Source organism: Pseudophryne corroboree, chromosome 2, assembly GCF_028390025.1.
Source record: "Pseudophryne corroboree isolate aPseCor3 chromosome 2, aPseCor3.hap2, whole genome shotgun sequence".
NCBI lineage: Eukaryota > Metazoa > Chordata > Amphibia > Anura > Myobatrachidae > Pseudophryne > Pseudophryne corroboree.
Window position 1 is genome coordinate 655,521,004 of NC_086445.1, and position 19,818 is coordinate 655,540,821.

Below are 19,818 nucleotides of genomic sequence, written 5' to 3' on the forward strand. Positions count from 1 at the left end.
CAGCGCTGGCAGTCAGGCGACTTTACAGAGGAGGATTTGCCCCAGCAGTCCCAGGAACAGCGCAGCTCCGTTGTGATGGCTACTGACAGGGAGTGAGGGAGAGATATGCAACTCAGGGTGGGAACATTCACTGAAATGGCGCCCTGGGGCTGGGGGAGGGGCTACAGGTTAGGACATATCCCCCTGCTGGCTTCCCCACCGGGCGCTGCGAGCTTTGTAAAAATTGGGTTTTATAAGAGGAAAAAGCCCCACCTGTGCCCAGGGTCCCGGCAACTAGTGGAGTGGCTGCCCAGTTACAGTGTCCACGCCAGTGCGCGCGGACCGCCTCCCACGGCCGTGCCGGATCGCGGTAATAGCTGGCCAAAGAGACCCCTTACCTCCCCTTATACCTGTGGCCACGCGGAGGGTGTGTGTGACTGACAGGAAATACACCGGAGCCTCCGCTGTAGGTACCCGGCAACCAGGGCACGGGAGGACACAGCGCCGCTGGGGGAGTGATAGAGCTGCAGCAAAGTACAGTATGTCCTATGACATACATAAAAGCTGCACCCCTTGAAGTCTTCAAAGATTTTCTTCTTTCTTCAATTCAAGCTATATTATGGGCTGCAAAGGCAGTCCTCCTGTTGATTGCCTGCTTACTGCATGGCACCAAGTTACAAACTGAGCTCCTGTGCACGAAGACGGGGTGATATGAGGCGGCGCTATGCATCCTGGGAAGAAGGTCAAAGCTTTGAGCCTGTTGGTGCCTTGGATCAAGATCCTACTCTACACCCCGATGTTAATCCTTGTGGAGCCCAGTGTACCACGCAGCAGAAATAGGATTTTAATTACCTACCAATAAATCCTTTTCTCGTAGTCCGTAGAGGATGCTGGGGTCCACGTTAGCACCATGGGGTATACACAGGTCGACTAGGAGCCATTGGCACTTTAAGAGTTTAATAGTGTGGGCTGGCTCCTCCCTTTATGCCCCTCCTACCAGACTCAGTCTAGAAACTGTGCCTGAGGAGACAGACATACAAAGAAATTACACAGATAGTGGCGAGATTCATACCAGCTCACACACACAAGGCAAACCAGGCTAACCAGCCTGAAAAATCAGCAACAGCTGAAACATTACTGAACCCAGTAAAGAAACGCAGTACTTAACTAAGAACAAAGCAGTACTGAACCAAAGAACCACTGCAGGATAACGAAGCGCTGGGCGGGTGCCCAGCATCCTCTACGGACTACGAGAAAAGGATTTACCGGTAGGTGATTAAAATCCCATTTTCTCTTACACCCTAGAGGATGCTGGGGTCCACATTAGTACCATGGGGATGTACCAAAGCTCCCAGAACGGGAGGGAGAGCGCGTAGGCTCCTGCAGAACTGATTGACCAAACTTTAGGTCCTCAGAGGCCAAAGTATCGAACCTGTAGAACTTAGCAAACGTGTTCGACCCAGACCAAGTAGCCGCTCTGCAAAGCCGAGACACCCCGGGCAGCCGCCCAGGAAGAGCCCACTTTATGAGTAGAGTGGGCCTTAACAGATGTTGGACACGGCAATCCTGCCATAGAATATGCATGCTGGATAGTGAACCTGATCCTGCAAGAAATCATCTGCTTAGAAGCAGGACACCCAATTGTCTTGGGATCATAAAGGATAAACAGAGAGTCCGATTTTCTGTGACGAGCCGTCCTCTTCACATAGATCTATAAAGCCCTCACAACATCCAAGGACTTTTATGCAATAGAGGAGTCAGTAGCCACTGGCACCACAATAGGTTGGTTGATATGAAAAGCCGACACTTTGGAAGAATCTGCTGACGCTTAAGTAGGGACTTTTAAAGGACAAAGCCCCCAATTCCGACACACATCAAGCAGAAGCTAAGGCCAACAAAGTGACAGCCTTCCACGTGAGAAACTTGACCTCAGCCTCCTGTAAGGGCTCAAACCAATCCGATTGCAGGAACTGCAACACCACGTTAAGATCCCAGGGTGCCTTCGACGCCACAAAGGGAGGCTGGATGTGCAGAACCCCTTTCAAAAAGGTCTGAACCTCAGGGACGGCAGCCAACTGTTTCTGGAAGAAAATGGATAAAGCTGAAATCTGGACCTTTATGGATCCCAAACGCAGGCCCATATCCACACCTGCTTGCAGGAAGAGGAGAAACCGACCAAGTTGAAACTCCACTGCAGGAACCTTCTTTGATTCACACCAAAACACATACTTTTTCCAAATGCGATGGTAAAGTTTAGACGTAACTCCTTTCCTAGCCTGTATCAGGGTAGGAATAACCTTGTTCGGAATGCCCTTCCGAGCTAATATTTGGCGTTCAACCTCCATGCCGTCAAACGTAGCTGTGGTAAGTCTTGATAAGTGAATGTCCCCTGTTGTAGAAGATACTCCCGAAGAGGAAGAGGCCTTGGATCTTCCAGCAGTAGATCCAGCAGATCCGAGTACCAAGCCCTCCTTGGCCAGTACGGAGCAATGAGGATCGCCTGAATTTTTGTTCTTTTTACAAGCTTTAGAATTCTTGGAATGAGTGGAAGTGGAGAGAACACATACACTGACTTGAACACCCATGGTGTTACCAGGGCATCCACCGCCACTGCTTGTGGGTCTCTCGACCTGGAACAGTACCTCCGAAGTTTCTTGTTGAGACGCAAGGACATCATATCTATTTGAGGTACCACCCCTGAAGCAGTGTATATGGATTTGAGCGTAGTGTCAATCTTACGATCAGCCTGTTCTTAGACCCAGGGACAGGTAAAACCACCTTCTCCGATGCATCAACTATGGGTGGGTTTTCCAATTTTTTCCTATCCTCCTCAGGGAAAGGAAAGGCAACCAAAACCCTTTTGGGGATCTGGAACTTTTTCTCCGGGTTCTCCCAGGATTTTCCAAATAAAGCATTTAATTCTTTAGACGCAGGGAAGGTTAGCGAGGCTTTCTTATTATCTGTGAAGTAAGCCTCCTCAACCTGCTCAGGTGTTGTGTCAGAAATGTTTAACACATCTCTAATAGCCTCAATCATGAGCTGCACCCCCTTATCCAGGAATGCTGCCCCCCCCCCCACCCCACCCCCAGCACATCCCCATCACCGTCAGCCGTGTCCAATTCAGTATCCATGTCATCTTGCATAATCTGGGCAAGTGCACATTTTTGTGGGTATATGCTAGGGGATTTTGAAGGAATACGGACCAAACTGCCATAGATTTCTTTAATACCTGAGTTTCAGTCTCAGTATGAGCTACCCTAGTAGAGATCTGAGAGAACATTCCCTTAATAGAGGTCAACCACTCAGGCTCAGTAATAGGTATCTGAGACAAAACATTACATTCCTGTGTACATGGAATGGATTCCTCCTCAGAGGAAATGTCCTCTGCAGCATAAGACAAAGAGTCCCTAGACATGGCTATGTGAGAAACAAACACAAACACACACACACACACACACACACACACACACACACACACACACACACACATACATACACACACACACATACACACAGGAAAATGTCAGACACAGTTTCCCCCCAAGTATGCCACAGAGAAACACAGAGATTGGAGCCAACCCACACACAGCGCTGCCCTGGATAGATATAATACAACTACCTGGCGCTGACTGTGTACCTTAATAGACTACACAGTATTTACACAGCCTCCCCCCTTCTACAACCCCCTGGTACCGCACAGGATAGCTGGAGTTGCGTGGAGGGACAGCTCTCCATGTACTGGATCTGCAGGCAGGAAAATGGTGCTGAACGCTGCTGGGTTGCTCTGAGCAGAAGCACCGCCCCCTGAACATGGCGCTGCTACCCGCTCTTCACTTCTTTATACTGGCCTGAGGAATGGTGCTGGCAGCGTTACCGAGGTCCCTGACAGCCTTGATGACCTGTGTAGGGTATATGCGCTGGATCAGGGTGCCGCACTGTGTACCACCCTGTGTCCCACCCTGTTGCCGCCATCTTGACACCGGCTCCCCGCTTGCTGTGGGAGTGAGCGGTCGCCTGGGGCGGCTAACGATCATCACCCTCAGGAGCTCAGTGTCCTGTCAGTGGAGATAGTGGCTAGAACCCCTCAGCGCGGACACTACTCCCCCCCAAGTCCCACGAAGCAGGGAGGCTGTTGCCAGCAGCCTCCCTGTGCCTAACTAACTCTTAGAAAATAATAAAACTAAAGAAGCTCTAGGAGCTCCCCTAGCTGTGACCGGCTCCTCCGGGCACATTTTCTAAACTGAGTCTGGTAGGAGGGGCATAGAGGGAGGAGCCAGCCCACACTATTAAACTTTTAAAGTGCCAATGGCTCCTAGTGGACCCGTCTATGGTGGTCTTCCCGAGTTGTTCGCTCGCTAGCAGTTTTTAGCAGCCGTGCAAACGCTATGCCGCCTCCCAATGGGAGTGTATTGTAGCTTAAAAGAAGTGCGAACGAAATGATCGCAGAGCGGCTACAAAAACAAAATGTGCAGTTTCAGAGTAGCTCCAGACTTACTCAGCGCTTGCGATCACTTCAGACTGTTCAGTTCCGGATTTGACGTCACAAACACGCCCTGCGTTCTCCCAGCCACGCCTGCGTTTTTCCTGGCATGTCTGCGTTTTTCCGAACACTCCCTGAAAACGGTCAGTTGACACCCAGAAACGCCCACTTCATGTCAATCACTCTGCGGCGGACATTGCGAATGAAAAGCCTCCCTAAATCTTGTGTAAAACTACATCAGCTGTTGTGAAAGTACATCATGTGTGCGCATTGCGCCGCATACGCATGCGCAGAAGTGCCGCTTTTTCACTTAATCGCTGCGCTGCAAACATTTTTACCTATCGATCAACTCGGAATGACCCCCTATTCCACATGGTACTAATGTGGACTCCAGCATCCTCTAGGATGTAAGAGAAAGGAGGGTTAGGGTTACTTACACTAATGCTTTTGCAGATGCGATCCTGTACGCAGCTACTGTCTGAAAATATGCTAATGTTGTAGCCCCCTGGAAATGGATTCAGACGCCCACCGGCAGCCTCGCAAATATCAGCATCTGTGTATACACACGCAGAGTGTCAGGTAAATCCTCTGCCTATTGACCGTCTGAATGACCATGAGCGAAAATGCAGATGATGCGCTTGCAATTTTGCCCCTACTCCCTCTAACTGTTTCCAGACAGTCCCTGACTGTCAAGTCAATTCACAAATAGAACCTTACTGCGGGCAGTATCCCTAAGGTACCTTAGCATGTGAGCAGTGTGATCGTGACACATGTGCAGCCAGCTCATAAGAACTCAACTGCATAAATATCGGATTTGTGTACATCTTTGTTCTCTGTGCAGACTTGAGCTGCAGGTGCAGATTCTCATAGGAAGTTCCATATGTGCCATCATCATTCGTTATACCTGGAGTTTTCAGCTCCATTTTTTCCCACCTAGGGGGTAATTCCATGTTGATCGCAGCTGGAAATTTTTTAGCAGTTGGGCAAAACCATGTGCACTGCAGGGGAGGCAGATATAACATGTGGAGAGAGAGATAGATTTGGATGGGTTATTTTGTTTCTGTGCAGGGTAAATACTGGCTGCTTTATTTTTACACTGCAATTTAGATTGCAGATTGAACACACCACACCCAAATCTCTCTCTCTCTCTCTCTCTCTGCACATATTATATCTGCATCCCCTGCAGTGCACATGATTTTGCCCAACTGCTAACAAAATTCCTGCTGCGATCAACTTGGAATTACCCCCTAGTTCTGAAATGAATTGGCTTACAATGAATTAAGTAGTGCAAATTTATTAATGTAACCTTTTCTGTGCCAATGGAGAAAGTAGAGATTCTCAATATGTACAGTATAATCTAATAGTTTCAACCTGTACTTCAGCCTTTTATACACATACAAGAGTAATGCAGGCCATATGATTCCCAGTTCTGCCGATCTGATGCTCTGACCAATGGACATCGATGAATGATAACTCATTGTGGAAACTGAACATGTTAAAAATCTCTGATTCGCCAATGCCCTGATACTGGCTAGATGTATGGACAGTAAATAGTAAACATAATACATAAACGGCTCAGAAACCATTGGTAGTTTAGATATATGTGTTAAATATCTTAAAAGATTTAAAAAATAATAATAATAATAATCCAGAAAAAGAGGCACTAGACATGTAAAACCTTTCTGGATATAATTTAGATCCATATAAACACAATTATGTTTCTGTACACCATTTCTATGAGCTACTTACCAGTCAAAACTTCCTTTCGTACTTTGAATGTGTCATTGAGAGGAGTAATAATACCAGACATCGTGCCAATCATACTTCCTAGCCCAAGATTAATCAGCATGAAGAAAAACATAACGGACCAAAAGGGAGAGGCTGGGAAGTGAGTCATGGCCTCAGTGAATGCAATAAATGCCAATCCCGTTCCTTGTACTGCCTGTGATACATGAAATTAGAATTAGCATTTACTGTAAGTGCATATTCTGATCTATACTAACACTGCATATAAATGAGTAATACATTTCCTGCTAGTACAAAAGGACTATGCATTTGAAATATTCACAGCAGAATGATTTTCTTGAGAATAAGTACATCAGCAGGCCTCCACTTAACATTTAAGCAATAATCTGGCATTAGATATATCAAAAAGAGAAAAAGCAATATGATTATTTTGTCATATAACTACTGACAATGCAAAGCCATGGAAAAGTAGATATACAGTATACACATGAAGCACGCCTTTATTACAGGTCTCTAAATCACCTTTATTTAGAAATTGGCATATTAGAGATCAAATTATAAGAAAATCTTACTTGTTGTGATGCGATGCTTCAATAAAAATGTTGGGGGAAAAAAATAATAAAAATAATAAAACAATCTGCCTTATGAACTGCTGTCACATCAGTTGAATTGAAATTATCTAAGATTTTTAGGAAGTGATTTACAGAAACTTTAGTGCCTAATGGTTGGTACACACTGGAAAGAAAATACTGGAGGAAAATTTGCACTCATCAGCCCGGAAGCTGCGCATGGGACGTACTTGGACGTTCCAACATGACAATGATCCAAAACACATGGCCAAGTCGACCTGTCATTGGCTACAGCAGAATAAAGTGAAGGTTCTGGAGTGGCCATCTCAGTCTCCTGACTTCAATATCATTGAGCCACTCAGGGGAGATCTCAAACGTGCAGTTCATGCAAGACAGCACAAGAATTTACAGGAACTGGAGGTTTTTTGCCAAGAAGAATGGGCAGCTTTACCATCTGAGAAAAAAAAGAGCCTCATCCACAACTACCACAAAAGACTTCCAGCTGTCATTGATGTTAAAGGGGACAATACACGGTATTAAGAACTGGGGTATGTAAACTTTTGATCAGGGTCATTTGGGTAGTTTCTGTTGTCATTGTGATTTAAAAAGAGTAAACACAGTTGTTTGACAATATATGGCTTCACCCAATCACTAATCATGAGTGAAAGAAAAGTTTGTGAGTTATCATTCATATTCTCTGACAAATGGCCAGAAAATCACAAATTCTGCTAGGGTATGTAAACTTATGAGCACAACTGTACATAGTCCATATTGGTAGTAAACATAGGGGGCCATTCTGACCTGATCGCTCGCTGCAGTTCATCGCAGCAAAGCGATCAGGTCAGAACTGCGCATGCGCAAGAGCCGCAGTGCGCCAGCGCATGGCTGACAGCCGAAGGCTGTCATTGCCTAGCAATCGCCTCTGCCTGATTGACAGGCAGAAGCGGTCGCTGGGCAGGAGGGGGCGGCATGGTGGCGTTTGGCTGCCGTTTTGTGGGTGCAGTCCGGCCAATGCAGGCGTGGCTGGACCGTGCGGGGGCGGGCCGCAGCAGCTGCGTGATGTCACACTCAGCCGCTGCGACCCGGGCAGCGACGAGTAACTCCCGGCCAGCTGCAGGAGCTGCGCCGGCTGGGAGTTACTCTTCAAGTACAAAAGCATCGCCGCTGTGCAATGCTTTTATACTTGTGCCGGGAGAGGCGTCCTGACATGCGGGGCGGACTAGCCCTGTGTTGGGTGGCCCCCCGCATGTCAGTGTAAGTGATCGTAGCTGTGCTCGATCACTGTGCTAAATTTAGCACAGCTACGGTCAGGTCAAAATGACCCCCATAGTGCAAATCACACCGTGTGTATACAGCTTGCAATGCCAATGGGCACCACCGCGGGGTCAGCATCGCAAGTAAAAATAGACTGTGTAGGCAGGTTGGTTTTGACTATAAAGTGTACAATCTACCAAAATCGCACCGTGTGGATTTTGGCTCTGGGGTGATGAAGGGAAATCGCGTAGTACAAATCTGCCTATAGGCAGAATCGCACCGTATGTGTGCCCAATTAGTATGTAACGTTATGCTCTGTAAATATAACAAGTCCTGCTTACTGCTATTTGTTGCTTGTTTCACTGTGTTGTGTTAGCTGCAGAGGAAAAAGTGATAAATATTGCAATTCCACAAAGCTAATCAATAAAATTTGATGTCTAAAATCTAAACACCTTATTCAATTCATCCTCTAGCAGACAGGCATCCAGATGGAGATCTTGAAATTGATTTTCTTTCACAGTTTTAATGACTTGATACATTTCCGTATAATCCGCTGTTGTCAAGTGAGAAAAGTTCACATGTGGTGGGATAAGATCAAAGCTCAGAACATGAGAGTTCAAATAGCCAAGAATTTTCTCTGCATTACTATAAAGAGGAAGAAAAGCAAATATTACACCAAGGAACTGAATACAAAATCGAATTATTCTTGCACACTACTATACAACTCTGGACTATTACACAGTGGGACAATTGTGGGCCTAGGGCAAAGATAGCAGAGTACTGCTTTGCAAAATAAAAGGGTAACAACAGACGCAGGGCCGGTTCTAGACCTTGTGGTGCCCAGGGCGAAAGTTTCCTTTTGCGCCCCCCCCCCCCCCCAATAGGCAAAAAAGGTGCGCTGCAAAAAATAGGGGCATGGCTTCATAGGGAAGGGGCGTGGTCAGTTATGCCCCCTGTAGCTGTGCCCCTGTAGCTGTGCCTCCTGTAGCTGTACCCTCAGTTTTTGTGCCCCTAGTAGCGGCGCTTACAAAAAAAAAAAAATACTCACCAGCCCTCGCTCCTGCTTCCCGACCGCTGCTGCTGTCCTCCGTCTCCGGCCGCCGCTCCTCAGATCTATGGGAGAGACGTCATGACGTCTCTCCCATAGCGCCGCACACTGCACAGACACTAAAGGTCAATTATGACCTCTAGCGTCTGCGGCCGCTCCCACAATGCCATGCGGTGTGTGATGACGTCAGGCGCACGGCACCAGTAGCGGCTCTTGCCTTGGAAGCGGCGGCAGCGCCATCAGGACAGCGGCGCCCCGCTACTGAACAGACGGAGTAAATGAATGTGGGGGTTGCAGGGGGCAAAGAGTAGCATGTGTGGGTTGAAGAAGTGTAGCCAGTAATTCTATCTCCCTCCTCCTGCTTATGCTGCCACTCTTCCATGAAATGGCATCAGATGATATTGTAGACAGGGTACAGTTATGATGGGAACAAGCTTAGCCTCCTGGTATAACTACTGTATCTCTATCCCTTATATCTCCCCAATACAGAAGACCGGCATGGTGAACTCATCATATGATTATTATGTACATCTTCTCCTGCCAGGCAGACGAACGGAGGGAAATTAAAGCGAACATATTATGAAGTATGTTTAAAAAAAATAGGATTTTAATTATCTAACGATAAATCCTTTTCTCGTAGTCCGTAGAGGATGCTGGGGTCCATTTTAGTACCATGGGGTATAGACGGTTCCGCAGGAGCCTTCAGCACTTTAAGACTTTTCAACAGTGTGAACTGGCTCCTCCATCTATGCCCCTCCTCCAGACCTCAGTATAGGAACTGTGCACGAGGAGACGGACAACTTTGAGAGAAGAATTTACATTAAACTAGTAGCGAGATTCACACCAGCTCACACCTTACAAAACATGGCGCCTAACATGGCCTTCAACATAACCCATGCCAACGTGCATGCATAACGCAACAGCAACAGCTGTGAATATCTTAACACATGAGAACCTGTGTAAAAGACAAAACGTAATTCTGCAGGAAAAATGAGCACCGGGCGGGCATCCAGCATCCTCTACGGACTACGAGAAAAGGATTTACCGGTAGGTAATTAAAATCCTATTTTCTCTTACGTCCTAGAGGATGCTGGGGTCCATTTTAGTACCATGGGGATGTACAAAAGCTCGGGAAAGTGCTAATGTTCCTGCAGAACTGACTGACCAAACTGAAGGTCGTCAGCAGCCAAGGTGTCAAACCTGTAAAACTTTGCAAACGTGTTTGCCCCTGACCAAGTAGCTGCTCTGCAAATTTGCAACGCCGAGACACCCCGGGCAGCCGCCCAGGTAGAACCCACTTTCCTTGTAGAGTGGGCCTTTACTGAACTCGGTAACGGCAATTCTGCCGTGGAATAAGCGTGCTGAATGGTACCTCTGATCCAGCGCGCAATAGTCTGCTTAGAAGCAGGACCCCCAATCTTGTTGGGGTCATAGAGGACAAACAAAGATTCTGTTTTCCTTATCCGAGCCGTTCTTGCAACATAAGTCCTCAACGCTCTGACGACATCCAAGGACTTTGAAACGGCTGAGGTGTCAGAAGCCACTGGCACCACAACAGGTTGGTTAATATGGACAGAAGACACAACCTTTGGAAGAAAATGCTGACGCGTCCGCAGTTCAGCTCTATCTTCATGAAAAATCAAATAAGGACTCTTGTGTGACAGAGCCCCTAATTCAGACACTCGTCTGCCTCAGGCCAAGGCCACCAGCATGATGACTTTCCAAGTGAGAAACTTCAACTCCACCTCTTGCAGAGGCTCAAACCAGTACAATTTAAGGAACTGCAACACCACATTAAGATCCCATGGCGCCGCAGGAGGCACAAAGGGAGGTTGGATGCGCAGAACCCCTTTCACAAATGTCTGGACCACAGGAAGGGAAGCCAACTGTTTCTGAAAGAAATTGGACAAGGCTGAAAATTTGGACTTTGATAGACCCTAATCTCAAACTAGCATCCACACCCGCCTGTAGAAATAGGAGAAGACGTCCTAATTGAAACTCCACCGCAGGAGACTTCTTCGATTCACACCAAGATACATATTTTCTCCAAATACGATGGTAATGTTTAGACGTCACCCCTTTCCTGGCCAGAATAAGAGTGGGAATGACTTCATTGGGAATACCCTTACGGGCTAGGATCTGGCGCTCAACAGCAATGCCATCAAATGTAGCCACGGTAAGTCTTGAAGCAGGTCCTCGCGAAGAGGAAGAGGCCAAGGATCTTCCAGTAGTAACTCCTGAAGATCTGGATACCAAGCCCTCCTTGGCCAGTCTGGAGCAATGAGAATTGCTCAAACCCTTGTTCTTCTGATGATCTTGAGAACTTTTGGTATTAGTGGAAATGGAGGGAACAGATACACTGACTGAAACACCCACTGGGTCACCAGTGCATCTACTGCTATTGCTTGTGGGTCTCTCGACCTGGAACAATATTTCTGAAGCTTCTTTTTGAGACGTGATGCCATCATATCTACTTGAGGAACGCCCCTGAAGGGTTACCTCTTCTGTCTTTGTACATATTACTTTTTATATGATCAGTTTCCTTATAATAGTTACAGTGTAAAAGTGAATATTTCTATTTCCCTAGTGAAGGGTTAAAACATGCTTTATGAACTCTTATGTGTTTGCAATGGATGCGTGCTGCCCTGTGTTAGATGCCTTTGTCTCTCATACAGATACCAGGCTTGTGTGGGTCCGGCATCCAAGGTCAGCTCTATACTAGATGAAACCTGCTTTTTCTACTTCTGTGTGTTACTAAAAGATCCTTTGTTAAGTTCCGTCTGATGCAACGTATATAACATCTGCCTAGCAACTGCTATATCCAATTATGTTATGTCAAGTATTAACCACCCCTACGTACCCCACCCAGGCACCTACCCCTAAGCCAATGAGCCCTTTTACACTTATCAGTTACACCCTTATGTGTTCTCTTTTTATACCAATGTTAAACATTCAATAAAACAGTGTGAATTCTTACTGCTTGTGTTGTGCATGTACCTTGTGGCTAAGAGTTTACACTCCAGACGTCTAAGAGGCCATCACATTGAGGGTTAAGGTATAAGGGCAAATCCTTTCAGCTGGGGGCTACGTCCGCGATTCAGTGATCGTCCCTGAATGGTAAAAATAGAGAATTTATTGTCTGTCTTTGCCATACAGGATTGCGGTCATACACTGAAGCTGAATCCGTGTCAGTGTTCCGGGAACACGTGACAAGGTAATATTTAAGTCCGGGACTTAATATTACGAAGTTTTATGTAAAAGCATAAAACAGGTATCAGGGATACCATAGAATCTTTAATGTCTGGGACTTAAAGATACGTCTGAGAAAGGACCGAGGTCCAAGCGCAATTCTCCAAAGACGTCAGTATCTGGGATACTTAAACATAGACCTGGGGTCTATACGTAACGTAGATCATACCTCGATTTGATCGTCTATATTCTTGTATGTTTGTAGTGAGATAAGTTCTTATATTTGGTCCAGACGGCTGGTAAGTTTTCGTCTGCCAGATATCTTTACTCAAACACTTTTCTTGCTTCCTGTCTAAAACGCTGTATTTTTCTGACATCTTGTACGAAGGTAAGCGTACCCGTCAAAAGATTTCATGTTCTCATTATACAGATAATATTGTGATATTGTCAATGACTAATTAACTGGTTAGCTGATGCATGTATAAGTAGAGTGTTGTATATTTTAGATAATTTTCTTTTAAAAGTTGTATTGTTGATTTATATTACTGTCTGACAATGGGCTCTAGTCAGAGTAAAAAACTGCATATCCCCCGCCCCTCCCTGGTGAGACATGCAAGATGTATGTTGCCCGTAACTCTACCTCAGAGTATTATTTAGTTAACCCATGGGTGGATAATTTAGCGGGATGGACAGAGAAAGCAGGACAGGACCCATTCCTACGGGAAGGCAGTAATTACCTTTTCTATATGGAGATTTAAAAAAAAATGTCAGTTTAGCACAGAAGCGAAACTGCAGAGAACTGTAAATCTTTTAAAATCCCTCTCGCCTCCCCCCCTTGCATTCCAATGTATCCTGCGCTCAGAGACACAAATCTCTTGGCAGCAGTAACCCTTTCACACCAAATGGGATCGCCTCCAACTTCACTGCTGGAGGGTGCGTCCACTAGCTCTATCCCTAACGCATCAATAACCCAGAGTTTAGATAATAGTAAAACACTGTCCCAAGCCCACTATTACCCTCGATGGCTGTATATCTTATTTGCGCAAAGCTTGCAAAGGACGCAGCTATACACATATGAAGGAAGTCTTTTTTGCCTGTCGCTGTAGCTTGTAAACAGAAACCTTCATAGTCTGTTGCTGCGTTTTGGAAAAGGTTTAAGGACTGCTGGACAGATGACACTCTTACCTTTGCTTAACTCAGAAAGCTTACTCATTTCCCCACCAGACAGAACCAACCCCGCAGTCAGGGAAGATTCCAAAGACCCCGCGCACTGACGGGGCCCGGAGGAGGGCATCCCAGCCTTTATTCAACTCTCCCGTCATAGTAAAGATTCACCTCTGCTGCCACTTATTATAAATGGAAGTAAAATTCCCTTTTTAGTGGACAGCGGTGCAACAACCAGTGTTTTGTGTTCTGACCTATGCAGTGTCCCCTCTCACCAGAAAAGATAGAAGGTCTCCGCCCCATGATACAGCAATTCTTACAACAGGGTATTCTCAGACATATTGTATCACCATACTGTACTCCTGTGAACCCTGTTGCCAAAGCTGATGGCAGTATAAGATTTGTACAGAATCTCAGAGCGATCAATCAGTTAATTGTCCCAATTGCACCAATTGTTCCAGATGTAAACTCACTCATTTCTGCAATCCCTGCAGATGCTGCGTTCTCTGTAATTGATTTGAAGAATGCCTTTTTTTTTTCAGCATACCTGTAGATTCACAGACACAATTACTTTTGCCTTTTCTTTTGAGGGTAAACAACTTACCTGGTGCAGATTATTGACGCACCTGTTGTCTCCAGGCCACATTGGGGCCCTGGCAACCTCACCATGGTTCAGTCCTGCTACAGTATGCAGATGATCTGCTGCTCTGTAGTAAAACTGAGGAGGCCTGCCGAGAGGATGGTGTTTCATTACTAAACTGGCTTTGTGAATGTGGACACAAGGTGTCCAAAATAAAAATGCAATGGTGTAAAAAAGCATGTTGATTACTTGGGTTTTGTGCTCACTCAGGGAGAGAGGAAAGTCAGTCCACAACGCATACAGTCTGTATTGGGCCTGGTCACCCCAACTATCCAGAGGGAACTACTGTCCTTCCTGGGTATGGTAAATTACTGCAGACAGTGGATTTCTGATTGCTCCTATTATGATAACATTTTGAGACAAGCCACACTGAAGGACAAACCTAAAACTGTACAATGGTCACAAGAAATGTTAACTGCATGTGAAAGTTTAAAATGTATGTTGATGAAAAGTCCGGCACTTGGCCTCCCCAATTATGTACTACCTTTCCATCTATATGCAAGGGACAATTGTAAAACCATGGCGGGGGTGCTCACACAGTTTCATGGAGGGAAGTTGCGCCCCGTGGCATTTTTTTCCAAAGTCATGCCAGTGTCTGTGCAGGGTATGCCTGCCTGCCTCAGGGCTTTGGCAGCCTGTGCAATGGTTGCAGAAATGGCCACTACCCTCACTTTAGGCCACATCACAGTACTCCACACCACACATGATGTCCTGGCAATACTTAAAGGCTTGCACACACAGCACATGTCAGCACAACGCCTTAGTGGATATGCAGTACTCCTTTTGAGTAACCCTACCCTTACCATCAAGTACACTGCTAGTTCTTCTGGCCCTGCACCCATTCTCAATGCCCTTTTAGGCTTGAAAGGTCCCGAGGATGAACCACCCGACCTACATGACTGTGCTGCTTCCATTGAAGCTGAAACTTCTCCCAGACTTGACATGTCTCCCGTTCCCATACCAGGCGCAGACATAGTTTTTGTTGACGGCTCCTGTAGTAGGCTCAATGACAATACATACCAGGCTGGCTATGCCATTGTCACCCTCCCTGATACTGTGTTGGAAACCCTACCAATACCTTATCAGTCCGCGCAAGCTGCAGAACTCATTGCACTCACTAGAGCATGTCCCTCCCTTTACAACGTCCATCTGCTCACTCAACTTCAAGCTGCTGCGACTAATACTGATCTCTCCGACTGGACTTACCCAATTCTGCAGAAAAAATCCTAAATCAGGATTAATCTGCAAAGAGGGGAAACCCTGTATGCCCCAGTCCAGTGCCCCTTTGCTCGTTGCCCAGTGCCGTGGTGTTGGTCACCGTGGTGAAGCCACAACACTCCTCCTACTAACCAATGATTTTTATGTTACTAATGCCAAATCACTTGTGGACCAGTATGTTAGCAGATGCATCACTTGCCTCAGGAACAACCCTAATAAAGCTAAACACCAGCATCTTGAATACCCCACAAAAGACTCTAGGATACTCACCCTTTGAAATACTAATGGGTAGACCCTTTTCCTACACCCTGGGCTAAGAAACCACTAGTAATACAGGAAGGAGATCTAGAACTCATCAGAAAAGAGTATGTCAGGTCCCTGATAACAAAACTGAATGAAATTGAACATGAGGTTGTTTGTAAAAACCCTTTTGAATCCACAGGAACCTACACACCCCTTTAAAGTCAGAGACAGAGTCGTGGTGAAGGTGCTCCCCAGGAACAAGAGCCCAGGAGACTTCACCTATGGTCCAGAGACAGAGGTCGTAGCAGTTACCCGAACAGCAGTCCTGACAGAGGAAAGTCCTGCCTGGATCCATGCATCCCGAGTAAAAAAGGTTCCTAGACCAGACCTAGAGAGGGAAGCAAGTGATTCCAGTGAGGTACGAACCGGGGCAGACAGCCCTGACCTCCCACCTAGCGAAGAAAGAAGAACAGAAGAAGATGAGGAACCTGTCCCCTATCTTTATCCTGGGGACTATCTCGATAGCCCTACTGGCCCTCATTCACCTCACAATATGTGAAGTCGACATCACACAAACAGATGGGGTCCCCACCTTGTGGTACAATTCCTCCAATACACACGTAGCCACATATATCCTTGATTATTTCATGTTCCCTAAACTTGCTGATAACAAACACAATAAAAGCAACTGTTATGTCTGTGGCAAATCTAGGCCCCACCTAGGTACAGTGCCCCTTAATATACCCCTAGAACAGGAAAATTGTTTTTTCAGCCTTTTTAATGATCACCGATGACCCCACTCCTCCCTCTAATACTCCTGTTAATCGAAAGAAAAGAGCACTCCCAGGAGGTAGCTTTGACCCCCACGTATACATTGATGCTATAGGGGTCCCAAGAGGTGTTCCAAATGAGTTCAAAGCTAGAGATGAGGTGGCTGCGGGTTTTGAGTCATTGTTCCCTATAGTAACTGTAAATAAAAACGTAGCCTGGATTAATTATATATATTATAATCAACAAAGATTTGTTAATGATACCAAAGATGCTCTTAAAGGTATAGCTGAACAGCTAGAAGCCACTTCCCAAATGACATTTCAAAATAGAATGGCCCTTGACATGATCCTAGCAGAAAAAGGCGGTACATGTGTTTACATTAGTAAGGTGGAAGGCTGTTGTACATATATTCCTGACAACACTGGTCCCAATGGTAAGGTTACTTTAGCCATAAACGAGTTAGAAACCTTATCCATAGAACTTAAGAAAAATTCAGGTATTGATAACCCATGGAGCCAATATTTTGGGTGGTTTGAAAATTGGAAACAGGCTCTTGTGCAAATAAGCATATTCATACTTGTAACTTTAATTCTTGTAGGCATTATAGTTTATTGTATAATTCCCTGTGGAAAGAAACTTACCTCCAAAGGCATTGATAAGGCCCTGATGTATTATGACATAACCACCAGTCCTGTCACCTCCTCTGATAGTAAGGGACCCGACGATTATGTCCAATATCTCAAGAACTGGAGAAACAAGAAAGGAGCCTCACTCAAGAATCATGTCATATAATAATCATGATTCTAAGAGGGGATTGAAGGGTTACCTCTTCTGTCTTTGTACATATTACTTTTTATATGATCAGTTTCCTTATAATAGTTACAGTGTAAAAGTGAATATTTCTATTTCCCTAGTGAAGGGTTAAAACATGCTTTATGAACTCTTATGTGTTTGCAATGGATGCGTGCTGCCCTGTGTTAGATGCCTTTGTCTCTCATACAGATACCAGGCTTGTGTGGGTCCGGCATCCAAGGTCAGCTCTATACTAGATGAAACCTGCTTTTTCTACTTCTGTGTGTTACTAAAAGATCCTTTGTTAAGTTCCGTCTGATGCAACGTATATAACATCTGCCTAGCAACTGCTATATCCAATTATGTTATGTCAAGTATTAACCACCCCTACGTACCCCACCCAGGCACCTACCCCTAAGCCAATGAGCCCTTTTACACTTATCAGTTACACCCTTATGTGTTCTCTTTTTATACCAATGTTAAACATTCAATAAAACAGTGTGAATTCTTACTGCTTGTGTTGTGCATGTACCTTGTGGCTAAGAGTTTACACTCCAGACGTCTAAGAGGCCATCACATCGAGGGTTAAGGTATAAGGGCAAATCCTTTCAGCCCCAATGACCTGCTACCTCTGCAAAGACTTCTGGGTGGAGGCCCCATTCTCCTGGATGGAGGAAGTCTGCTGAGGAAGTCTGCTTCCCAGTTGTCCACTCCCGGAATGAAAATTGCCGACAGAGCTTTTGCATGTCTTTCTGCCCAGAGGAGAATTTTTTGTCACCTCTGCCATTGCCGCTCTGCTTTTTGTTCTGCCCTGACGGTTTATGTAAGCTACTGCCGATACATTGTCTGACTGGATCTGTATGGGACGACCGTGAAGAAGGTGTGCCACTTGATGAAGGCTGTTGTACACAGCTCTCAATTCCAGAATGTTTATGTGAAGAAGTACTTCTTGACTTGACCATCTTCCTTGGAAGCTTTCCCCTTGCGTGACTGCTCCCCAACCTCGGAGGCTTGCATCTGTGGTTACCAGGATCCAAGTCTGAATCCCGAACCTGCGTCCCTCCAGGAGGTAAGAACTTTGAAGCCACCACAAGAGTGAAAGTCTGGCTTTTGTTGACAGGATTATCCTCCGGTGCATGTGTAGGTGCGATCCTGATCACTTGTCCAGTAGGTGCCATTGGAACACTCTGGCATGGAATTGGCCATGTTGTAGAGCCTCGTAGGCACTACCATCTTCCCCAGCAGGCGGATGCATTGATTAATCGATACGCATGCTGGTTTCAATGTTTGACCATCTTCTGGATTTCCAGAGCCTTTTCCACCGGTAGGAATACTTTCTGTGCTTCCGTGTCCAATATCATTCCCAGAAATGATAACCTCATTGTGGGTTTCAATTGTAATTTTGGAAGGTTTATGATCCAACCGTACTGTTGAAGCACCGTCAGGGAAAGCGCAATGTTCTGCACTAGTTTCTCCCTGGATCTCGCATTTATGAGGAGATCGTCCAAGTATGGGATTACGTTGACTTCTTTCTTGCGAAGAAGAACCATCATCTCCGTCATCACCTTGGTGAATATTCTCGGAGCCGTGGAGAGCCCGAAAGGCAATGTTTGGAACTGGTAGTGGCAGTCCTGCACCGCAAACCTCAGGTATGCCTGATGCGGAGGGTAGATGGGAACATGTAAATAAGCATCTTTGATGTCCATTGACACCAGAAATTCCTTTTCCTCCAAGCTGGAGATCACCGCTCTCAGGGATTCCATCTTGAATTTGAACCTTTTCAAATAGAGGTTCAGAGTCTTTAGGTTTATAATCGGTCTGACCGAGCCATCCGGTTTCGGCACTACAAACATGATTGAATAAAACCCTTTTTCCTGTTGTGACACAGGAACTAAGGAAATTACGTTGTCTTGACATAATTTCTGTATTGCGTTCAGCACCTTTATTCTGTCCTGAACAGAAGCTGGTAAGGCTGATTTGAAAAATCGGCATGGGGGGAAGGTCTTGAAATTCCAATTTGTACCCTTGGGATACTATCTGTAATACCCAAGGATCCAGTTTTGAGTGAATCCAGACCTGGCTGAAAAACAGTAGACGTACCCCCACCCGATCGTACTCCCGCAGGGGAGCCCCAGCGTCATGCTGAGGTTATAGCAGAAGTAGCAGTTGACTTCTGCTCCTGCGAGCCTGATTTGTGCCTGTCTTCCTCAGGGAAAGGGTACGCTACATGTATCCTTCTGGGAAGGGTACATTTCTTCTCAGGGTTAGCCCAGGATTCTTCAAAGAACGCATTCAAATCCTTTGAAGGAGGAAAAGTCACAACCTGCTTTTTATTTAATTTAAAATAATAATTTTCCTCTGGGACCAGTGTTGTTTCAGGAAACTCCTACACTTCCTTTATAGCAACTATCATACATTGTATATTTTTGGTTAATTTGGGGTCTACCCCTCTCCAATCCCCAGTGTCGACGTCAGAGTTGGAATCTGTGTCTGTGTCCCCTTGCATTATCTGGGCCAGAGACCTTTTCTGGGAACTGGATGGGACCCGAGTGGATGATATGGAGGGGTCAGTAAACAGTGCATCCTCCAGAGACTGCCTCCAATATTTAGTCTGTTGTTCAGACTCAGAGAATTTATTTGCAAGCATTGACATTCTTTTGCAACATTCTCACCCACTCCAGCTCCTTCTGAGAGGGAAGGGCCACCACATTACCCTCTTGTGCAT

The 19,818-nt window shown here is 45.8% G+C and overlaps 1 protein-coding gene across 2 annotated transcripts in view; it reads right to left on the minus strand.

Annotated features, from left to right (window-relative positions):
- Nucleotides 1-19,818, minus strand: part of SLC6A17 (solute carrier family 6 member 17) — a 296,779-nt gene that overhangs the window by 36,707 nt on the left and 240,254 nt on the right. For both annotated transcript variants that reach the window (XM_063955024.1, XM_063955025.1), the window contains 2 exons: nucleotides 8,481-8,673; nucleotides 6,209-6,401 (listed from right to left, as the gene is read on the minus strand). In XM_063955024.1, the coding sequence (XP_063811094.1) occupies nucleotides 6,209-6,401; nucleotides 8,481-8,673 (386 nt within the window). The remainder of the gene's footprint in view (nucleotides 1-6,208; nucleotides 6,402-8,480; nucleotides 8,674-19,818) is intronic.